The 24083-nt window shown below is 33.0% G+C and overlaps 1 protein-coding gene across 2 annotated transcripts in view; it reads right to left on the reverse strand.

Annotated features, from left to right (window-relative positions):
* Positions 1–235: 235 nt before the first annotated feature.
* The window catches only part of LOC147079837 (structural maintenance of chromosomes protein 3-like), a 29919-nt gene continuing 6071 nt past the window's right edge, over positions 236–24083 (reverse strand). Inside the window, exons 6-21 of one of the 2 annotated variants that reach the window (XM_085944875.1) lie at positions 23413–23580; positions 21370–21615; positions 14273–14502; positions 13782–13991; positions 13570–13669; positions 7724–7870; positions 6759–6917; positions 5812–5970; positions 5498–5718; positions 4792–5118; positions 4399–4606; positions 4081–4257; positions 3690–3826; positions 3363–3543; positions 3049–3231; positions 236–567 (exon numbers count right to left, since the gene is read on the reverse strand). In XM_085944875.1, the coding sequence (XP_085801001.1) occupies positions 355–567; positions 3049–3231; positions 3363–3543; positions 3690–3826; positions 4081–4257; positions 4399–4606; positions 4792–5118; positions 5498–5718; positions 5812–5970; positions 6759–6917; positions 7724–7870; positions 13570–13669; positions 13782–13991; positions 14273–14502; positions 21370–21615; positions 23413–23580 (3066 nt within the window). In that variant the 3' untranslated portion in view covers positions 236–354. The remainder of the gene's footprint in view (positions 568–3048; positions 3232–3362; positions 3544–3689; positions 3827–4080; positions 4258–4398; positions 4607–4791; positions 5119–5497; positions 5719–5811; positions 5971–6758; positions 6918–7723; positions 7871–13569; positions 13670–13781; positions 13992–14272; positions 14503–21369; positions 21616–23412; positions 23581–24083) is intronic. The other variant, XM_085944885.1, reaches the window with a different exon arrangement.

A 24083-nucleotide genomic window follows, 5' to 3' on the forward strand; every position in this document is an offset into this window, starting at 1 on the left:
TATATATGTTTTCATTTTTGTTTAATGGATTGCGATAACAAATGTAAACAATTATTAAACTATCGAAATCAGAGCTAACAAGAGCGAAACAAAAAAGGACATAGGTATTGCACACTACTGCCAAAAAATAAGACACGACTTATCGAATGACCTATTTACAGATATGCCCAACATAAATCGTTTGAATTCGGAACAAACTTCATCACAATATAAGAAAACTGTATAATATGCCACATTTCATGTAATGCATGTACCGCCGTCACTGATCGGCAGCTTATACAGGTAGGTTCAAGAATGGAAATGAATAAATTAAATAAAACTATAATATTAAACAATATAATCAATAGATGTCATTTAACCCTGTGTTGTACTGTTTTCAACGAAATCCCTCGCTTCTTCTCTGGTGACACATTCCACATGGGAGACTTCATTTCTGAACTTGATATGGTAAAATTTGTGGGCGTGGTCCAGCAGCTCGGGCCGGAAGGTGATCATGATGAATTGGGCTGAGCTACTTAGCTCGTGGATCATGTCAGCTATCGCCTTTCGATGCCGTTGATCCAGAGCCTATAAAAACATACAATCATAAGAAAATCTGTTCTTAAAAACATGTTAAAGGAATACCTTATTATATAATATGAGGCATAGAGTTACTAAACCCGCACTGGGCGATTTTTCAAAAAAAAAACACAACTACGTCACATATTCGACACTTTAGCTCATAACTTTGATGACACGAGTTACAATACAGAATAAGTCTTGTCGAAGTATTTTTCGGATGACATTTTAAACAATCTAATCCCATGAATAACTCATTATAACGAAAATAACTTGGTAACCTCGATATAAAGGCTTTATCTCGATATGAGGCATAGAGTTACCAAACCCGCTCTGGGAGATTTTTCAAAAAAAAAACATTTTTTTAAATTTTTTTAAACATTTAAAAAAAACGTTTTGAATGTACGCAGGAGCTCTTTGTTTTAGGTGAGTGTTTTAAATTCCTATGTTTCTTCAAAAAATCAAAATAGATATTGAGCTGACGCACTAAACCCGCTCTGAGTAGTAGAGTAGTTTCACGTGTTTTTTTGTTGTCATTTATATTTAATATTCCGTGTGTTATAATAAACTATCATAAGTTTCTCCAGTACACGTTTTTAACATTATTTGGTTTGTGTCAAAAATATAATTAAAGGAAAACTATTTTCTGTCAGGGAGATGCTTTTTGTTTGATAATTTTTACTACAACTACTTTTACTACTTTAAACATAATTGAATTAAAATTCATTATCATTCATGATACAATTTTATGACGAAAACAACTTGTCCCATGTAGATAATGATAAAGAATATCATTTTTTGTCAGGGGAGATGAAAAAAAATAACCTAACGTAACATAACCTACTAAATCTATTATTTGTATGATGATATTCTGATGATAAAATGATATTCTTTCATAACTTGCTTGTTTAATGAGGGTAATAAAAAGATTTTTATGACCTATTCACAGACAGCACTGGATATTCAAAATATCCAAAACAATAAATCATTTTATCATGAATGAAATGTTACATTTAATTGTTCATTGTATTTTCACATACCTATTTTTTTTTACCTACATAAAGACAGAAATGCTTTTGGCAAACAATTGCAAATATAAGAAATATGAAACTTTTTTTAAACACGAAGATTCCGAATAAAACGAATTAGAGAATCAATATAGATTATTTGACTGCATATTTTATTTTAAAAATCGTTTTCAAATAATAAAATAACATACAAGCAGCCTAATACATTATTGTTCAATATAATATTGAAATCCATGTTAACTCTTTTTTAAAGGATTATGAGGTAAAATAATTAAATATAATATAATAATGAGTGGATTAATGACACTTGGTATTTAGCACAGATTTTAATTTGAGATAATTGAATCGGAAAATTGACAGGGACATCTATGATCGGAAATAAAATGAATGAAAATTAAATATTTACCCTCATACATTTCATAATTCGTAATTCGAATTTTTTTTTGATTTTCGGTCCCTTGGAATTCGTATTAACGAGGTTCTACTGTATATTATTATTTTATATCTGGCCAAAGTATTGGTATATATTTGCATCGTTCACCCAATTATTGTAAAAGATGTCAATCCCAGAAATACTTACATTTACTGGACTTTTAGGTTCACGTAATAATCCGTGAAACAGATCAAATAATTATGCTAACTGATATCAAAATGCTTTTTCACTCAGTGATGCACTGTTTATACGTCTTGTGAGATATCTCCCACAAATTCTCACACCATATATGGTTTCCCGAAGGAGACGCTCGGCCCTTGACATTCAAAGTAGGGAATACGAAAAAATAAATATGGGTGTTGTAGGTATAGCCTAAAAGTAATCATAGACATAGAAGATGTTTGTTATATTTTGACACATCATGACGTTTATAATATCATATTCATTTCAATTAAGATCACTTTATTGAAGCTTCTCCTTTCTTTTGCTCGATGAAGGATGTAAATTCATGTATTTCCCGATTCACATGTTTATTTTGATATTTCGTTTCGTCTGTGACAGTGACAGTGAAAATCAAAATGTCAAAATGAACGAGTACCTATCGCTGTAAAACATGGAAATTGCGACATACCAATTTATAAACAATAAAAATGCCAAATTATATTATTCGCAATGCTACTTAATACTCTGTTATCTTGAGTTCAATAATTATGTTAATGATTTATAATGGTTTGTAATGAATAAATACTTAAGTACATAAAAATACATGTGTTTGAACCTTCAACCAACAAAACGCAATGCAAGTATACACATATTTAATCTATTTGAAACATTTTATTTTAAAGAAACTTCAATGAGTCCTAACCCTTCTTAATCGGAAATACATAATTGGTGTGTTTCTACCTGACCATGGACAAATAGATATATACTTAAAATGGTATGTATGTATGAAGAAGTTACATGTATAAAATGGCATGTACACATTCCAATTTTTAAATAACGACCATTAATAACTCTAACAATAATTACCTGGTCGATTGTATCAAACAGATAAAAAGGTGCAGGATCACATTTCTGAATGGCAAAGATAAAAGCCAAAGCGACCAAAGACTTTTGTCCTCCAGACAGTTGATTCATGTCCATCATCGTGGCATTATCGCCCGTGAAAGATACTTTTATTCCCACGCCAATAAATTGCTCCACGTTGGGGTGCTGAAAATGAACAACGCAATAACCATAAAATATGTTTAAAAAAAACTGTCGCCAGCCAGCAATCAAATTTGATACATTTAAACATGGAACAAATGTTTTTTGACTTTAGAAACAAAATGAAAGAAAATTACCTCTGGTCCAATTTTGTCACCATCCTCGTTAGCCATTCTCATAACCAGACTGCCTCTGCCTTGCGGTACAAGTTTTTTGAACACGTCCGTAAAGTTCTTGCTCACTTGTCTAAAAGTGAATTCAATGGCCACCAGTTTTCTATGCTCCAACGTGTCAATTAGTTGACGAATGTTCGCAACACTGAAAGAAAAAAGTTACATTTTCAATTAATTGGCAGAGAAGACTAGAAAGAATGTAATCGATACAGTTAGTATTATTCTGGAAAAGATATTTAATTCTAAAACTAATTGGGATGTTAATTGAGGACAAAAAAAATGAAAATTTACCTAATATCTATTTCTTTCTTCCTTGCAATAAGTTTTTCGTTTTGTTCAGAAAAGCTTAAGAATTGGTCCAATGCATTTTTGTTGACTGCATTGTAGTTTTTTAAAAGCTGATTTGCCTTTTCTAATTCTCGGAAAAGCTGAAAAAAATACAAATTACAAGTAATTTTTTTAAAACTGAAACAATTTTTGAGTTTCCTTGTCCTTATAATTTGTACAATTTTGATCACATGAAGAGTACCTGTTCCTGTTACTACATTCCATGGAGATGAAACGTTAAATCGAAGATACACTTTCAATGAATTAAGGATGGGTTTGTATAACAAATGTGAGATTCTCCTTGGAATGTGTACAAATCAACATTTGCGACATAAGGGAGAAAAAAATATCTTACATCTGTAAGTGACATATTCTGGTACTGAGTGTGCAAATCTGGAGCATTCGGTAAGCTTCCCAGCGCAGTGATCTTATCGAGTGATTCTCGAACGTCTTGCTGAATTACAACCTCTTTGAATGCCATCTTTTCTAGATCCTTGGTGAATTCATCCATTTCATCATAGGCTTCTTTTTCCTGAAAATAAACATCAGAATTAAAAAAAAAAATAGTATCTACGCAATAACAATTCGATAAACATTGCAGAAGTAAGGAGAAGTTGTTTGAAAGTAATACATAAGTTAAAATTATTAATAGGAATTCTCATGACATAATTACCTTTTTTTTCCACATTTCAGAATCTGTTTTAAGATTCTCCTCTTCCTTCACGGCATTCCTCTCTTTATTATCCGCGTCTTTCAAATCTTTTGCGATGGCTTTGATTCTTTTTTCTGTTGCCAAAACATTGGCTTTACTATTTGACAAACGCCTCTTTCGATCTTCAACTGAGATTTCCTGGAGAGCCTGTACCAACTCATCTTTACGTCTAAATGAACATTATAAACATATTATCATTATTCAATACTAGGAAAAGTTTGATAAATTGAAAAATAGATATTTTGGGAATGGTTAAGATAATATTCTAAACAATGAACAGTCAGTAAATAACTGATTTCTGTCCGATACGCCTTTTGGCTTGGCACCTATAATCTTTAAACCAATAACACAAACCTGATCAAGTTATTTTTTAACTGGTTTTCAAGATTATTCTTTGTGGCTTCGAAATTCATCCTAGCGCTGAATGCCTCCTTATTCTCCTGATTAAGTCTCCGGATGGCGTCATTCAACTCATCCACCTTCCCCTGATCGGCTGTTGACAGCTGGTTCATCAGTTCCTGGCACAGTTCGGACTTCCGGGCCTCCTTCGTGGCCTGCATAACCTCCAAACTGGATCGGCATTGAGCCAGAGATCTTTCTTTACGCCCACGGAATTTCTCAATGGAAGATAATTCTTCTTTTATCAGCCTGATATTGGCTTTCACCCTGTCAAAAACGTCTCTGCAAAAGAGAAATTTTAATGAACAATTATGTTCACATCAATTATTTTAACAAACATGGTAAAATGAGTAAGAGAGCAAACAAAAGTGTTGGACATAATACAAGGCGTAAAGTATTCAAAGTGGACACGGGTAGGCCACATCGCTGGAAAAATCTCACCATCCAGTGGTATCCAAGAGACATTAAAAAAACTTCAACCAAGAGCAGGCCAATGAGATAATCAAGTGTAGCAGAAGTATGTGACAACAAAATACTAAAGAGCGAGAAGAGTGGAGACAGCAAGGAGAAGCTTTCATCCAGCAGTGGCTGAGATGCAGATGTCATGAAATTTAAACCAATAATCTTCATTCATTTATATATAGAAAAACATCACCCTTACTCGGCTTTGCCCTGTTTTGTCTCAGTCTTCTGCATTTCCGAGACGGTGCTATTAATATTGGCTTCCGTCTTGTGAAGTTCTTGACGCAGCGTGCTGAGTTCCAACTCCAAGCCCTTGATCTGTTCCATCAGCTCAGACCGGGTTTTCTGTATCTCTATGCAAGTACTGCAAGTACGGGATTGGTCGAAGGAAATTCCTGTGAAGAAGCCCTTTGATGACACCTAAAAAGAAACATTTTAATTCGTTTCCGTTACTGTGACAATTTTTCAATGGTTGCAATGTGTTCTTTAAGAATTTTTGTATTTATTATTTACCTGATCACCTAAAAGGGTGACGCAATCCAAATTGTAGGTTTTGCTATATGCCATGGCGTATTCCATGTCTCTGCATATCAAAGTTTTGCCAAAAATATACTTCATGGCTTTGTCATACTTGGGATCGTACTTCAGATTCTCCAGCATAATAATAATGTTCTGAAACGATAATAAATAGGCACATACAACAATATGACAACCATACCCATCTGATTGGTTGTTTGGCCAAAATGCAGGTGATATTTTTCTCTCTCATAGTATATATTATTTTGTTTCACATTTTATATTATTGATTTAAAGTGGTGAATCCCAAAGTGGGATGGTAAAAGTTGTGGGGCAATAGAAAGCGTTAGAGTGCGCGTCCACTACAATGCCTAGACGTCGCGTATTGCGCTATAGCCTGTACTAATCTCAGGTGCCGACTGTTTCCTCATCTTCCTACGGGTGAAGTCTGTATGTGGTATTGCTGGGCAAGATGCAACAAGTAGCCCTTGTAGTGAGTGCGCACTGTTTGAAGTTCACTAGGATGATCAAAAGAATACAAATTCGAGGCCTCACCTCCACCTGTATGAATATTTCGGAGTAATCATGCAATGTTTGTTCATGAAATAACAAACATCGCATTTAAATACTTTTTCTTTGGGATGTGTCATTTTAAGTATTTGTAAATGGTCAAAAATTCTGTTATATAAATGACCAAACAATCAATTAAATGGTTTTTCACCAGCATATATCATTCAATCTTATCTACTTTTATATGCATAATGAATAATGCAATGAACTTCAAATGTTTGGCTGGGTTAGGTCAGTTATGAAGGAACAGACTAATAACGCAATTACTACCGAATCCAATAAATGGGTTCGCCATATTCACTGTTGCTATACAATAAATAGAGAACCTATAACATTAAGAGCATTTTAAATTTGAGTAAAAATAGATGACATACATTGCCTTTGGGATAGGACCTGTCCCTAACTTGGAGTTGATTGAGTGGCATGAAGGTCACTTCACCAGGAAGATTTTGATTGCTTATCTCTTTGAGAATTTTTGTACCGACGACGTCAGATTCAACGATGTGATGGAATAGCTTATTTCCTGCGGTCACCTAAGAAATAGACATAACATTAATATTGAAATAGTCATGTCAATAGTCCACATTCTCGCTGAGATCACCTGATCTAGACCCCCTCTTGTACAAAATAGTAGCGGGGAAAGTCTCCAAAGTGGGGTTACATTAACAGATTTTTTAAAGAGGAATGGTTGTTAGCCATTTATTCAGCTCATTGGGTTCATACACTAGATCAAACATACACAGAAAAAGCAACATGCATTTTTTGTGCACAGCTATGGGATCAAACCTGTGGTACACAGCTTCAGAGACCAGGCCATCGTTAGTATCTATGATACCTAACTATTGGAAAATAATATCCTTTAGGGTAGTAGCACTGAAAATATTGTGAATAAAATTGCAAATGGAAGCCTCTTATTGAAGCTCTTGCTTTGGTTACATCTTTATGTACTACTATTTGCGGATAATAATGGTTTATCATTAAAAAATTCTCTTCTGCTTGACACAGTGTAAACACCAACACAAAGCATGGCAAATATATCTTAAAGCATAATAATGTGTAAGGTTTTTTCAATTGGATCCTATAAATCACATTCGTTGTGTGTTGTGTAACACAACAATAATGCCTAATACATATAGCATATTATATATTATAACATATTGGATAGTGAAATCCGCACTTCTAATGTAAGTCAATATTTTAAAGATCATGCATAAGAAAATATTGGTAAATAAGAGATCATTTCATTTTGTTTTACACAATTATTGCATACAAATATAAGAGGCAGAAATGGCAACATGACTATCAATAGGCAGTCAATCAGAAAAAATTTAAATCTTACTTCAGCGGCGGTATAGATAGTTTTTTCACAACTGAAGTTTTCAATGACAAGTCCATAGTATGCATTGACGATCTGCGCTGATTCTCCGCCCTTCTCCAAAAAAGTGTCCAGCACCTTACGCACACTGTCACGTCCATTCAGTAAAGGCTAAAAGTGTTGTAAATGCAGGAATGCTTTTTCATCCAGTGAATTACATGAGCAGATTTGCAGACTCTGTGACTCATTCGAATCGTTGTGAGCAATTGTCAACATTAAATAATAATTCAGAAACTAATTGGACCATCCCAATGTTTGTTTTGATGGACGGATAAAATACTTTTTATTGCTAGTGTTAAAAATTATAAGTAAACCAAAAAATATATATTATATATATTGATCAGGTTGTTGACTACACTCAACAGTCTTCCCATTTGTTTTCTTACGTCAAATGTCACCTCAAATTATTAGAGATCGCATTTGGATCATCATATCATGAAGATAATGAACAACGTCCATGACTATCATTATGAAAGTAATAATGTCAAACTGACAGCATTGACAGTGCATGCCACATGCAGCCGGGCACGTGCCTTCAAGTCAATCATAATTTGTATTTTTCCCACCAGTCAACAAAGCATTCAAAATGAAAATTTCTCGTTTGGGTTAAATGGTCGGCATGAGTCATTGAGTTTCTGCATGTAATTTGGGTATTAACAACTATTATGGCAACAAAAAATTATATTGGCAACAATAAATTATATTGGCAACAATAAATTATATTGGCAACAACAAATTATATTGTAACAACAAATATGGTATGTGTTATCATTTGAATGATCAAATACAGATTGATGTATAAATTCATTCCACAGGATGAAAAGACTCATCTCAGAAAAAATATTGTCATTAATAAATATCCTAGCGATTTGACTTGATTTCATCAAAAATATCTTACACACTAAGATTAAATAGTATAAAAAATATTGGTTGGGCCATTTATATTCGCATTCCATCCTTACTTCCCACCTCCCTCAAATCCCAATGTTACTGTCACCAGACCAAATGACTGGCAGTCACTGTGATGCAAATAACATTCAGTTAACTCAAGGATACGATCGAGTGCGTGTTTCCGCGCTACGTTAACTTTCGAATAATTCAAAACATTCTGTAAGACTTTTGTTGCACTAAGTCTGTTACGGCTGAAGTGAACCTCTCATCCCCTTCAATCATACAGATCATCAACATACACCCCCACATATCATCCATAAAACTGTGTACCAATTGCCGCGAACAGGGTGACCAAAACAAACAATAACGCTCGAGTGACAGTGAAACCAGACAACGGAGTCATCATCAAAATCATTAAACAGGTCAGTGTCTGGCATTCAGTTAAATCGCCCCCACCCCTAGATCCGGACTCCTCATCATCCTCAAAATTATACAGTCCACTGCGAAATGCTCAACCAAATATGTACAGTAGAACCTCGGTAATTCGAAATCCAAGGGATATACAAGCAATTTTGGTAGGTGAAATAAGAGTGGCATTTAGTATTGAATTCATTCATTCATTGTGTTTATTTATGCAAACGCCAAATTCATCACATTATCAACAATACCTATTAAAATGAATTATAAAACATTTAATGAAATGATAACTTGTATGTATATTTTACATTGATATCCGTATTGTGGTTAAGTTATATACAAAACACGTCAAATATAATAAAATCACTAACCCCATAATTATAAGCTACTGTTTGCGCAGAAGGAATTCTGATTAAAAAACACAATAAAATATAATCACGAGAGAAAAATATGTACCTACATTACCACAAGAAAATTTACTTTTAGCACTTTTGACATTCCAAATCAAAACAAAGTCGCCATCAATTTACCGTTTGTCAGTACCATAGACTAAGGCCTACCGCGCATGGACGATTACATAACCGGCCGGTAGCATACGGACAATCGTTGGTTTGCTCGCGCATGATCCAAATTATTACCGGCCAGTATGTTTGAGCGCGCATGGCGTGATATAGATCGGAGGCAATGCGCGCGCACTGAAGATATGCGTCCGCACCGAAAAATGGCGGATGCAATATAAGAAACGTCAAAATGGATTTTGTAGAGCTTATATTATATAATACATAGAGGTTTTGTATAGATTATCAAACTGTTTTAAAATGTGGGTGTATATATTATTAATTTATGAAGAAAGAAACTGAAAAAAATGGCACTGGTACGCGCATGCAAAGCCAATAGGTACGCATCGATGAACTGTCAAGTCAAATGTGGATCTCATAACGGTTCGATGTGTGCGTGTGCTCCATATGACCGCGTCACTTGTGCGTGCATGTATGAGTGCACTCTCGGTCGGTCATGACTTGTCATGCGCGGACTCTCATTTAATAGCATTGCCAATGGGACCCCGGCCGGTTCGAATCGGTATAAAATTTTGTGTCTGAACACAGATTTTCAATTCGGCCGTTCGCTCGATCGTCCATGCGTGGGGTTGCATTGCAATACGATGGTTACAACTCCTCGATTGTTGACCGTACGATAGTAAATCGTTCATGCGCGGTAGGCCTACCATTACATATTGTGTATTGCCAGTCGTGTTAATATTTTTAATGCGACAAACAATATAAACACTAAAAAAAAGATAAAAACATAATAAGTAGATAGTTTGTTATCAAAAAGATTCATTGAAAGTATGTAATTAAACAAACCCGCAATAATTTTGTAGGAGCACATTGTTCAACATGACAATATAATTTATAATAACATAGGTGCACAATAAAACACTAAAATAAATCACTTAAAGTACCCAGTCCACAATTTTTCCTTGTCTCTTTTAACGATTTATTTCACTTATCAAATGTCTAGAAAATTGGTCGTAACTATTTAAATTCTGTTGCGGCATATTTGATGTCCCCGACATGTGCTTCTGTACTACATCAGCCAATGTCACAAATATAAAATAATAAAGTCTGTATTGAGTTAACTCATTTGGTGCTAACACCGCGCCTGGCGCGTTTGCGTAAGTTGGCCATTAGATATAATTAACATGATATTTAATGTGGTAATTAAATATTAATTAACAAGTCGGCAGTGATTGATGAAGCAAAATAAGATAAAAAAACAGTCACGAAAAAAACAGCCACAAAAACGCCAGTCCAAAACACTATCGATAAACAAATGTCATAAATAAGCAAAATACAAAAAAAACACCAATCACAAAAACGCCAATCCGAAACACTATCAATAAAGAAATGTTACAAATAAGCAAAATACGAGAAAAACACAGTCACAAAAATGCCAGTCTGAAACACTATCAATAAACACAGGTATACAATATAAAACAATGTCTGTAGCCCAGTGGCGAAGGCTCCATACTAAGCGATTATTTAAAGCCTACCTTCAAGAAAACTATAAGTATTTATTTCAAATAAATACATTAATAAATGTGAAATATTTTAAAATATTGAGTCATCTATGGTCAGAATTTGAATTTAGAATAGCGACTGTTTATTAGTCAAGCTTAGAATAAAACAAAAAATTACACGCGAGTAGCGACATCTGTTTTTGTTCTTTGAATGACGATTATTGACATCATAATCAAAAATTGTTTTCTATACTTATGATGACTCATCTCTTCAGGCAAGTCTACAAATTGTCTCGTTTGGTAAGCGCTCGAGACACCGCTTACAACTCTTTATGCAAATTTTATTTTCTATGCCTGCCGCTTTAAGCAAATAATAAATAAATAAGATGATTTAAGAAAATAATGTCTATTGGGTTCAATCTGATATAATTATTAATTGTTTTTAAAAATAACAAATAATTGTATCTCGTGATTATTATTTAGATTAGTTCAGTCATAGACAAACATTATTTATATCATTTTAATTCAGTCAGATTGTTGTTCCAAACACGGCGGTAAAGTTTTATTTTGTTAGACAAAATTCAGTGATTTATTGTGTTCTGAATGTGGATAGATTATCTTATTTTGTACCATAAGTCATTTGTCAGTGCTTTAAATATATAAGTATTTATTAAATGTCAATTGATTTTGAAAATTGTTATAAGTACGACAGACCAAATTTTAAGAATATCATTCTTGAGCAGTGGCGATGCTCCCTTGACAGCGGTGGAGCGGTGTACACCCACCCACTCAATTAATGCGAAAAGACTTATTTTTTTTAAAATAAGTATTTCATTTATATTTGATTAATTAAAAGTGTTCTGATCTATTACCGTAGTCATTAATTCATATACAAAAACAAATTCTAATATGTGTTTTTAACCGGCTATTTTAAATATTATATGTTGATGGGAGCGATATCCGATATCGCTCGACCAAAACGCCCAGTTCGATTTCTTTGCAATGAGAAAGAGCGTCGTCTGTCGCGTGGAGTAGCAATATGTAAATATTTTTTCTGCGTGCTCCGGAGCGACAGTTTTAGTCGCTCCCGGCCCTAATGCGGCTTCATTGGTTTTAAAACAATACAGCTCGTATCACACGTACAATAATTATTGTTTGACAATTTCTATTCAATATTATTATACAAATTAATTCTTTTCACAGTACGTATATTAAATTTCCGCACATGTTGAAAACATTTCTCAAATTTAGGCGAAGTACAATTTAAAAATAAGCTTCAAGTTTTTTTCAGTTTGATAACTACACAATGTTTATCAAGTATGATATCTCTCCAAACTAGCTCTGTGGGGGGTTGAATATGCGTGGTAGGGTGGAAATCGTAAAATATCACGGCTACATGCTTAAATAATGTCAATTTTTTCAAGAGCCACAATAAATCAGGTCACCTATTTTCTTAATTTGTTATTGAAGTAAGCCAATCCTTAATATGTTGCTTCTCATTAGCGGAAGTCCTATTTTTTTTATTGGAATTGAATGATAAATGGCATTGTTGATGATAATATTCTCAATAGTTTTTTTTTGATTTTTTGGTGAAGTTTTGATGAAGGCAAAGGCCTTTTTACGGCAGTCAAAAGGTGAAAAAAGTGAACTCCCAGTAAAATAACTCACCGATCGCCACTGTTCTTGAGTTTGACGTTTGTTAAAAAAATCATATATTATCAAAGCTGGAAGGTCAAGGGTTCATTTAGATTTGCACACAGCAAAAAAAAATATATTAGATATTATCACAACAATTTATGTGATAAATATTCGTTTTTAACTGGCAGTTGTAAAATGATATAGTGTGTCGTTGTCATTTTAGTGTGCATCTATTCATCAGTAGTAATATCGTAAGTATTATCTTCTTATCTCCCGTAAGTATACCTGACAAGTATGCTCTTTTTCTCTGATCTCTACAGCTTACCTCATTCCAAAAGTCACCCTTCGCCACTGCTGTAGCCACATAAAAACAACGAGACTAACTACACATGTTTATTTGTTTTCAATTATATCGATAATTTTGTATGATAATATTATGTACTGCACAAATTCGGGGCGTGGCCGTCGGTTGATAACGAATGAAACTAACTCAGCTGTGCGTTCCTGTTACTACGTGACGCCCATGCGTTATCGCTATAACGGTAGATGTATGCATGAATATGCACTAATCACTGAATCAGCTGATCCCATAACTGGCGGGAATATGTATCAATTTCAAAATATTTTGAGTAAACAAAAACAAATTTTGATTTATACGAACAATAATTGCTCGTGTGGATCAAAATTCATTTCGAATTACGAAAAAACGAATATTTCGATTTATAACAAACTTTTTGTATGATAAAACAATTTTGGGGGTTAAAAATTGGGAAAATATTAGTTTTAGAGCGAATTTCGATTTAACGGTTTTCGAATTACCGAGGTTCTACTGTATATGTATTACCTTTCCTGCAATGGACCTAAGAGCTTCGTCGGCTTTGGCAAGATCCTCCTTCAGGGATGACAGATTCTGGGTCACTGTAGTTTCCTTCCACAATTGCTCACTGTAAAAAATTCAATTAATAAGTAGACAGCGATTTTGACAAAACAGGATTTTAAAATTATAATTTTTTAATAATGTTTACTCAGGAAGTCATTAAGTTATCGTCATCTTACTTTCTAGCGCTTTGAGCTTGATCTAAGGTTTTTTTGCTCTCATAATACTGTTGGTTGTGATCGTTGATGGCCGTCCTTCGCCACTCCATGTCGGCTGTGGTTTCCGTCAATTGCTTTTCCAGCTCAGTCAGTTTCTTGGTTTCTCTTTTCCAATCATTTCGCAGTTTAACTTCATGGCCTTTTTTGTCATTGATATGCTTATTCAACGACCTGAAAAAAAATATAATGTTAATGTTGTTTTTCTTTCAACTTTCAAAAACAAAATAACATCTTAATGTATTACTTTCCCGCCTAATTCTTCTGCATCTGAATAATAAAATAGAAAATCATTCAGCGCTAACACCGCGACTGGCGCGTTTTGCGTAAGTTGGCCATTAGATATAATTAACATGTGGAAAATTAAGTAAATATTAATTAACAGGTCAGCAGTGATTGTGTTGAGAAATAAATTATTATAAAAAAAAAATCTATAATTAAATTAAACCACTAACTTTAATTGCTGCCTGATCCATTTGTCTCGAGCCTGCTTGGAGGTGAACTGGCCTCCTCTGCCCTGTTTAGCATACAAATCCTGTCGTTTTTGCTCATTTAATGCCAAAGTCCTGGTGCACTCTTCTTCCAGCTTCTTCATCTCTTCATATTTCGGTTTTATAGCTTCCAATTCTTTTTCCTTTTCGGCAATGGTGATACGCAATCTTTCCAATTCTTGCTCGTCCCTTTTCTGAAATGAATCATCGAGTTTCAAAAACCATTCTGGGCGATTTTTTATGAAAATTACCTGTGAATGCCATCTTATTCATTAACTTAAAGAGCTCTAAATTGGATTCAATCTCGTCAGGAAATCATTTTAAATATTTGGTTCACTTACAAAAACCACTCCATATGCGAACTGAGTTTCAAAAAGCATTCAAAGTGATATCGGCCAATCAGGAGTCGCGATTCATACAAAAATGCAATATGGCTGCAGTACTGAATCTACACTTGGTGAGGTAAATCGCTCTAGTTTGCTGTTGATATTTTGTCATTTTCAATCATACGTAATGGATCATTATTTGATAAGTGTTACGAATTCTCTTCCTCGAACCTCAAAGAAGCGTTCAAGGAACCCAGATGCATGGAAACGCAGCATGCAACGCAAAGAAAGGTAAACATAATTTGACACTTCAATCCGTGTTTTCGCGGCATTTTTAGTAAATAATCCATAAGCATCCCTGACTTTTTAGGTTTAGATAACAACTTTAATTTTTCGTGTTATTTTCTGATCTACTTCTTCTTATCTTTTATTCCCGCCTGATTTAGCCTAGCATATTATGTGAAAACTCCCATGCGTTTTTCACCAAAAAATCATCGATTTAGTTCAGGGCTCGAAATGGACCGGAACGCACCGGAGCGCCGTTCCTGTTCGTGAAATCGGTAAAATTATCGCTCCGTCTCGTGGAATAAATAATTTGACCGTCTGAGCTGGATAGGCCATAATATAATAGAAAATCTAACACACTTAATTTTATGAAAAAAAACACATAAACTTTGATAACTTTACTATGTAAAAATCTTCAGAAAAATGTCGAGCGCTCCAGGTCGTAAATTTTTCCATTTCGAGCGCTGATTTAGTTATTTTAAATAAATAATTCCATACAATGTTTTAAAGATTTGAATTTTTTTTTGTGTGTTCTCAATGGTGTATAAAGTAATAATAAGTTATAATATTGATAGTTTACATCAATAAAACAAAAGAAAAAAATAATCTATACATATTTATTTAGAAATAAAAAGATAAAACTAAGTTTAAACTACAAAACAAGTGTGACGACATTTTTGAAGTTATACTTCTTTTGGCGCGTTTGGGAAATCAGATCAGTGTATTTTTAGCGTGTGACATGTAAACACATAATTTATTTTTCCCATGAAAAAAAACGCACTCAATTGGATTCGAACCACCAATTGTTCGGTTATCAACCGAAAGCACTACCTTTACGCCATAGTTTAGAATTGTTCCGTTACGTAGGGAGCGAATTTATTATTATCGGCCGTTTGCGTTTCCTTACGTAAACAAACGATTAAATTTTATTTCTGTTCAACACTCCAGCAACTTCATATTTTTTCGTGAAGATTCGGATTGTTCGTGGAGTTGCTAGGCGATTGATATATTTATTTTAGTTGTTATAATGCCTTCAACAAATGTGGAGAGATGTAAAAAATATCGCGAGCGTAATCAAGCAGAGAAAAGAAAAACAACAGCAGAAAAAGTTCGAGCTCACAGGCTACGTCAAAAAATAATTGCAGAAAATAAAATTACACAAAAAAGTGAAACATCGGCAGGTGGTCCTTCGAGTATTATTTGTTTATGTTTTGTTATGCCAAAGAAATATAACTTCTAACACGCGTACATAAGTACACACACCGTTTTTTTTTTTTTGTAATTGACATACGAGTCGTATAGTATCAAAAGTAGAACTGTCGCATATATGTCGAAATTGAACTAAGTATGCCACATTATTCTTCGGATCATAATGTATGACTAGCAATATAATATTCGAATTAAAATCATATCTGTGTGGTATAAAATCGTGAAAGAAAATAGGGCTTGGTATCAAAGTTAGAACTGTTCACGTCTTTGGAAACACAAGTAGAACTGTTCGCTTTCGACCAATCACAGAGTTGCCCTAAGTGACGTCACAATATGCCCGCTCATACATATCGTTCAGTTGTGACTGTTGACATGCCGTGTTTAAAGTTGAGCTTTTTATGGTTTTTTTTACCAAAACATATAAATACTGATGGCTAGTCCCCTCATGGAGTACCAACCAACACCAGTAATAATAAACAAAGGTCGCAAGAGAAGCAGAAATCTTGAAAAATGACAGGCAAAAATCGACAAAGTTGGCAGCTCAGTGCGTGTAAAATCCATAGGCGTACCTACATCAAATGTTTTGAAAATATTACTTATTAAATATTTTAATTTTATTTTATTATAAGTTTAAACTATTTCAAAAACATAGTGCTAATTCTTTCTCGTCCTCGGCGGAATGAAACCTCAGTTGAAAATTTTCCTATAAGGATAAACCTCTCCTGATTCATTAAATAAAGTGGATTTTAGTACAATTGTTTTTATGAAATTTTATTTATATTATTAAAACTAGATTAAAACAATGTCCCTCCTCTACACCAACAAGAATAGTTTCTATAATAAGTTGGATTGTTTTTGTTCACTTTTTATTTGTGTTCTTAAATCTTTTATTTATTTTCTGTGAACTGCTTATTTCATTCCTTTTTTCTTATCGATGACATATTAAGTTTTCTGAGTCCAAAAGAAATATGAAGCGTTCAAAACGGGAATGTTTTAGTCCAGGTAGAGAATTTATATCGATCAGACTACGGGAAACTAAAGAATATTATACAAGAAAAATAATAACATTGATACGATTCGTCCATTTACAGTTGTAAAAAGGTTGCCAAGTGAAAAAAGTTTTTGAATAAATTATTAACTAAGCCTTTAGGGGCCACAATGGTAAACTTTACCTAGTTACTCTCCAATTCTATAAAAAACATTTGATGAAAATAACTCCTGAAATAATTTACGAGATTCGGGGGACGTGAACTTAGGTGAAATACAAGAGGACATTCTAAATGAACTTATAGTATAGATTGTATTCCGTTATATGTCCTATTTTCTTTATTATAAAATATGTCATACAATAATATCTCTGTCTCCCTGTATGTTTATGGTTTCATGTTATTTTTTTAATACCCACAATATTTAATCAATTTAAAATTAAAGTATTATAAATTTTATGTAGGTAAGTACCAATTAAAATTGAAATCAATAAATAAAAAAATACATTATTTTTATTATAATGATGTACTGCACTGGTAAATTTGAACTACTTCTTATTGACGTCATCCACAATTGTTTGGGATCAAATACAGAACGTTACACAACCTTGGTAACAAAGACAGAACTGTATACTATGTGAGTATCAAATGTAGCACTCTTCACTTTTAAAACATCTATATTTAATTATTTACAACAATCAGAATTCTGACATACGTAAATTCTGTTGTGTATTTCTAATTTCTAAAAGTAGAAAAATATTTGATGCTTTTATAAAACTCAAAAATCCAACAAAGCGTTTTTCATAATTTTCTCGAAACGATGAATAGTGCACAGTTCTACATATGATTCTATACGACTCAATTACAATCAAATTTTCTAGTATAATAAATATTCTTACTTAAAAAAATATCTTATTATTTATTTTTCTATGAAATAGAATTTTTATAAAGAAATAAATCGCTCGATAATTCTGTACACTGTACAGAATACTCATAAGGAAATGAAGTATAATTTGAAAAAATATATTTCATAGTACTGAATTCTTATATTATCATAATGCAAAATTATATATTTTTTCACATACTACCAAAATAACAGTGGACATTCCTTGTTTGTTCAGTCATGTTCATAAAAATTACAATATTCATAATGTTATGTTGATATCATATGAAATATAAAACAACCAAAAGAATTATAGAACTTTATAGAATGGGTCATAAAATCAATGGTTTAATATTTTAATGACCCTCTTTCGTGGTGAAAAATAGTTTAGCAGCAATAGCTATTAATGACTTGTGAGTTATAACACAAAGTATAATTGATTATTAATTTTAAAAAAAATCAACAACTTATTGTTAATTTAAGTATACCTAAAATCGTTAATTGTATTTTTGATTTATATATATCGTCGTTGCGCCTGCAAAATCCGCTAAACGTTTTTTTGCGAAAATCGGTATTTTACGCTATGTGATAGAATAAGACACGGCGGATGGGCCTGTAAAACCCGTTTTCTAATATCAAAGCTGGTTTAGAAAAATTCAAAAAAAGCTATGTATTTTCATTAAAAAAATGGCTTGCAAAATACTTTATGTAAAAGTCCGTACACATATCGCATTTTGAATTTAAGGAAAAAACTTACTATTGCGCCTGTTAATGACACATACCGTAGTTTGCACTGAGTCCTGCTTCAGAACGTGCATTTTATTGGTCGAAAAATAATATTTAAGCTCTAAAACAGCGTGAAATGACATTACACTACATAATTATTTACGTTTACTTAAAGAAGAGTGTTAATTTTAAAAGCTCGGTAAGTAATACAACTGTTTATTATAATATCCTAATGTAACCTCTTTTGCAAACTTACTTATGAATACATATTGTGCTATTATAGTATGTATATTATTCATAAATTAATAGGTACATAACATTCGCAGGCATATTATAAATAAGTTAAAGAGAAATTACAATCTTTAAAGTTATATATCTTTCATCTCAAATATTAAACTTCGATTTTCTCAAAACACAATAAACTGGACATACAATCTGTGCACTAAACAATCAATATGCATCGAGATTATCACTTCTTTTACGATAATCTCAAATACTGATTTTGTTGATTACTTAGGTAGGTACCCACATTCTTTTTTTTTTTTTAAGATATCAATAGTTATAAGAAGAAAGTTTAGTTTACCAGTAGGCATTATTACTGTTTTATGCATAATTATTGAGAGATTAATTGGTTTTGTTAAAATGTTAAGATGATTATTATTGTATTATTAAGTAGGTATCTGTTGCTTAAGAATAATATTTAGTTTGTAGTACTAGTTACTAAATTTTCTTGTTTCGATAAATAAAATGTCACGTATAATAAATTTGTTTAAAATGATTTATCCATCCTACTCTGAATATTTTTATTTCCCCTTCACTCGATATTTACTTATTTATATGTAAAATTTTGGCTGGGAAGATAAAGATTTGTTCGAAATATATAATTGGCTTGAAGATGTTTTACGCATAAAGTTAATATCATTTAATTATGTAATTATCATTTCTAACCTGGTGCAAAATCTGCTATATCTAAAATACACGTTAATTAAAATCCGCTATGTGCTGCCTCTACCACAAAGCGGATTTAAAGACCCAAATAAAACCAGCTATGTGCCTTTTACCCACAAAAATAATTATTACGACTAAAGTGTGCAATATTGTATTATAAAATATCATTTATACTGAATCCGACGTAAAGATCTAATTTTCAGTTTATTTGCTTTGTAAAAAATGTGAGGCATAGCTGAGTAAATCAGTTTTTTCCTTCTCCTGAAAAGTTGTATTTTTTTACATAGTGGATTTTGGAAGCTCAGCGACGATATATTATATATATTAAAATTTTTTTTTAGTCTAGGTATAATTAAATTAAATTTTAAATATTATTGGTGTTTAATTTCATAAAATGCTTAAAAGTAGTCAAAATGAATTTATATTCTTTAAAATCACATGATTCGCCACTGGAAATTTAATACTGTGTTATTTTAGTGGGTGTTAAGTGAGTAATAAAAACCACTCTGTTCTTAAAGGTGAGATGCAAAATTCACTCTATTCGACAATGAGTTTCAAAAACCATTCTGCACAGTATTTAAACGAATATATTTTGTGCTACAAGTTATCTGCAGACAAATTAAAAAGTTATATCACATTTAGTAACACATTTGAACACAGTTACAAAAAAAATACATTTAATGCTTCATATTATGAATGCACAACTGTTTTTCGTGATTTACTCGAAACTTGAAAAGCTTCCGGAGTGGTTTTTGAACTCGATGATTCAAATATTCAAACGGTTTTATAGCATACCTACTACATTTTGTGGAGGACAAGAGATTATACACTTATGACATTGTCGTCGCTGATTGAAGTCGAGACGGTTGAATGTACTGTCCAAAATTGTTGACAAATACCTTCCTCAATAAGCACTACGGATGAATAAGTAGATTCTGTCATCTTTTGATGTACTGGGAATACTGCACTGATTAACAGTTGTAGAAAATGAAAGACATCCATACTTACAAGCAAAATAGAATTCCCCTGAATAATTGAAAGTAGACACTTGACTGGTTTTATTTTAAACATACATTTTATTCAGCTCATTTACTATTTGTATGGTTATTATTCATCAGTAATTAGTGCAATACAGTTACAGAACAGTTACAAGTCAGAGTGTAATTTGGCTGAAAGCAACCCAATGTGAAATATCTGAAACACCCAGTTGCACCTGAGCAGAACCAACGCAGCCTGTTTAAAGCTTAAATTCTGACAGAACTACTATACTGTACCAAGTCATGAGACCTTCCAGAAACTCTGACTACCTGTATTCCGAGCTTCGATGAATATTAGGTGAGCAATATGACTTCTTAAATAACGACAAGATAAGAGAGTGGACCGTGCGGTCTGTCACATGTAAGATGTAGACGCAACAATTGACCTGTTATTGAATTGCTATTAAAAACTAGAATTTACTGTTTCAGAGAACCTAAAATTGTGTAGAAATGATTGCAGTTTTTGACCGAAGTGAGTCAAAAATTGAAGTAATAAATACTTTATCATGCCATGTTCAATTCTAAGAGGATAATTATGGGCCTCCACAGGATGGTACTTCTTCGATATCATTACAGATATTTAATTTTATAATGGATACAGCGATATACTCCATTTACGGAAAACACATATGGAAAAGAAGTTACTAAAATAGTGTAAAACCTTGGATTTGTTATCCTCGTCGATGTCGTTAGTGAGATCCATGATGGTGAGATCGAGTTTGGCCTTCTCACGCAGCAGTCGCTGGTGCTCCGTGGAGACTAGGTCTTTCTGTTCGCGGGCAGCCAGCACCTCCTTGTAAACCTCCTTCGACTTGCGATGCGTATCCCAAATAATCTCTTGAGCATCGTGCACCTCCACCGCGCACTGCAGCTGCTTCTTGACACCGTCACTGGCCAGTTTCTCCAACTGCACCATGCCAAATTAAATTATTGCCATTGTCAATATAAAATCTAGTTAAAAATAATTACAAGATAAAAAGAACTTTTTATATACGTTTTTAAATTTTCTGTTGAATCATATAAACTTGACTTGAATAGCTTAAACATGTCATATTGACATTTCTGTCATTTTGATTTCCATAGTAACGCATGTATATATTAATAATTTAGTTGCTAGGACAATCCGTTTAGCAACCAATAATGGTGTCGAAATAACTTTTCATACAAAACAGAATTAACTGAAAATGAATTCGATTCTACTTAAAGATGGCTAAAAGTATTAAAAAAATGCATTGGCATCGTGTTCTGATATATTCTAAAAGTTTCAAATGTCTAGCTAGTCGGGAAGTTAGTTAAAAATCGATTGCAAAATTTGTACCGGACAAAAAACCACGGGACAAATAAGAATACGTACTTTGTTCATAAATAAATCAAAACCCATAAGATTTGATAATTTTAAAAATCAGTTATCACTCTTTACAAATCCTCTGTATAACATATTTATCAATATACGGCAGTGGCGAAGGCTCCATACTAAGCGATTATTTAAAGCTTACCTTCTATTTTCAAGTATTTAATTTATATAAATAAATATCTATATTGTAGGACATTGTAGGTTATAATAAAAATATTGATTGCCATCTATCGTCGTTATTTATAAGTATAGCTTTTAATTTAGTCATGTTTCGAATCAAAAATAAATGACGGAACGTCCAACGTGAGTGCTATTTTTAGAATTATTTTAACGATAATCCAAGCCGAATTTTCTACCGCAATTCAGTTGCCAACTTCATGCATGTCTGCGTTTTTGTTCTAGACTCGGAAGCGTTAAGCGACAAGCTTATTCGAAATGTTGATTTGTTTATTGTCTTTGCTTATCTTTAAAAGCAAATAATAAATAATAAGGATGATTAAAAAAAATAATAACTATTGTGTTCGATCACATATAATTTATAAATTGTTATTAAAAATAAATATTGTATTAATTCGCTATTATTATTTAGGTTACTTCAGTCATAGACAAACATAACATGCTATTCACAGTTTATGTCATTTTGACATTTCAAAGCGGTGGTAAAGGTTTATTTTATAATACAAAATTCATTGTGTTACTGTGAATGTGGATAAATTATCTCATATTGTACCGAAATCATTCTCCAGTGCTTTAAATATATAAGTATTTATTAAATTGTGTAGTGTGCCGGTAGAAAATGTGCGAACGATTGCATTTAAAAATTATCAAAGCTTGACCTTCCAAGGGTTCATTTAGATTTGAATACAGCAAAAAAACTTATATTAGACATTTTCACAACAATTTATAAATGATAAATATTTGTTTTTAACTGGCAGTTATACATTAAACAAACTTTTTTGTTGGCGATGCGTATTGTTTGGTAAAGAAAGTATGCGTGGAATTCTACTGCCATAAGTGATTTAAATAATTTGACAAATTCAGCGGTGAAACCTATGACCAGTGTGTCGTTGTCATTAGTGTGCACCTATTCATCAGTAGTAATATCGTAAGTATTATCTTCTTATTTCCCGTAAGTTACCTGACAAGTGTGCTCTTTTTCTCTGATCTCCACAGCTTACCTCTTTCCAAAAGTCACCCTTCGCCACTGATATACGGTTACATTTGTGCACTATCTGGCATGCCACCAATATTTTGTGGTTGACATTTTCTTACCGAAATGTGCAGATGTAACATGTCTAACAATTCTTTTGACACACGAGACACAATCCTAACTGACATCCTATGACATACCTCTTCCAGCTTTATTTTCTTCTCCTTGTGTTCAGTTTCGTGGATGATGACCTCCAAGAAGTGCTTTGACCTGTCCGCTCTTTGATATTCTTTCAAATCTTCTTTCTCTTTTTCCAATGTCTTCAGACGCTCCTCAATTGTGCGAAGGAATTCATTTATTTGAATAACCTGAAATCGTTCCATAGACATAATTCAGTTTTATGAAGACTCGGTACTCAGACGAATATAATATATCAAAGATTTGAAGATGTAAGTAGGTACCTGGTAAAACTTTTTTTTGTGACATGATGCTTGTTTGTACGGGTTTAGTGCTAAGTAATAACTATTTGAACTATGGGCTCGGTAGGTACTAGACATTAGAACTCGGTGCTCGCACCGATACCGACACGTGATAGCAGGCCGAATACTAATGCTTATTACTGATTCGGCCTGTTTATAAAGTCTTTTGTTTCAAAACTATTGTAATAGACCAGTGCTCCGCAACTTTTTCTCACCCATGGCACACCAAAGGTCTATCCAGAATTCCGCGGCACACCAAACGTTTAACAATTTATACATCAAATCATGGACCCCACATCCTGAAGCGGGCACCCCTACCTATCGCTAAGGTTAAAAACACTGTGATACTCTAAGTCGGCTAGGAGATCCGAATTCGCCTCATGCTCCGCATG

Source organism: Rhyacophila brunnea, unplaced genomic scaffold (assembly GCF_057557595.1).
Source record: "Rhyacophila brunnea isolate RB1 unplaced genomic scaffold, BYU_Rbru_1.0 scaffold_1, whole genome shotgun sequence".
NCBI classification, from domain to species: Eukaryota; Metazoa; Arthropoda; class Insecta; order Trichoptera; family Rhyacophilidae; genus Rhyacophila; species Rhyacophila brunnea.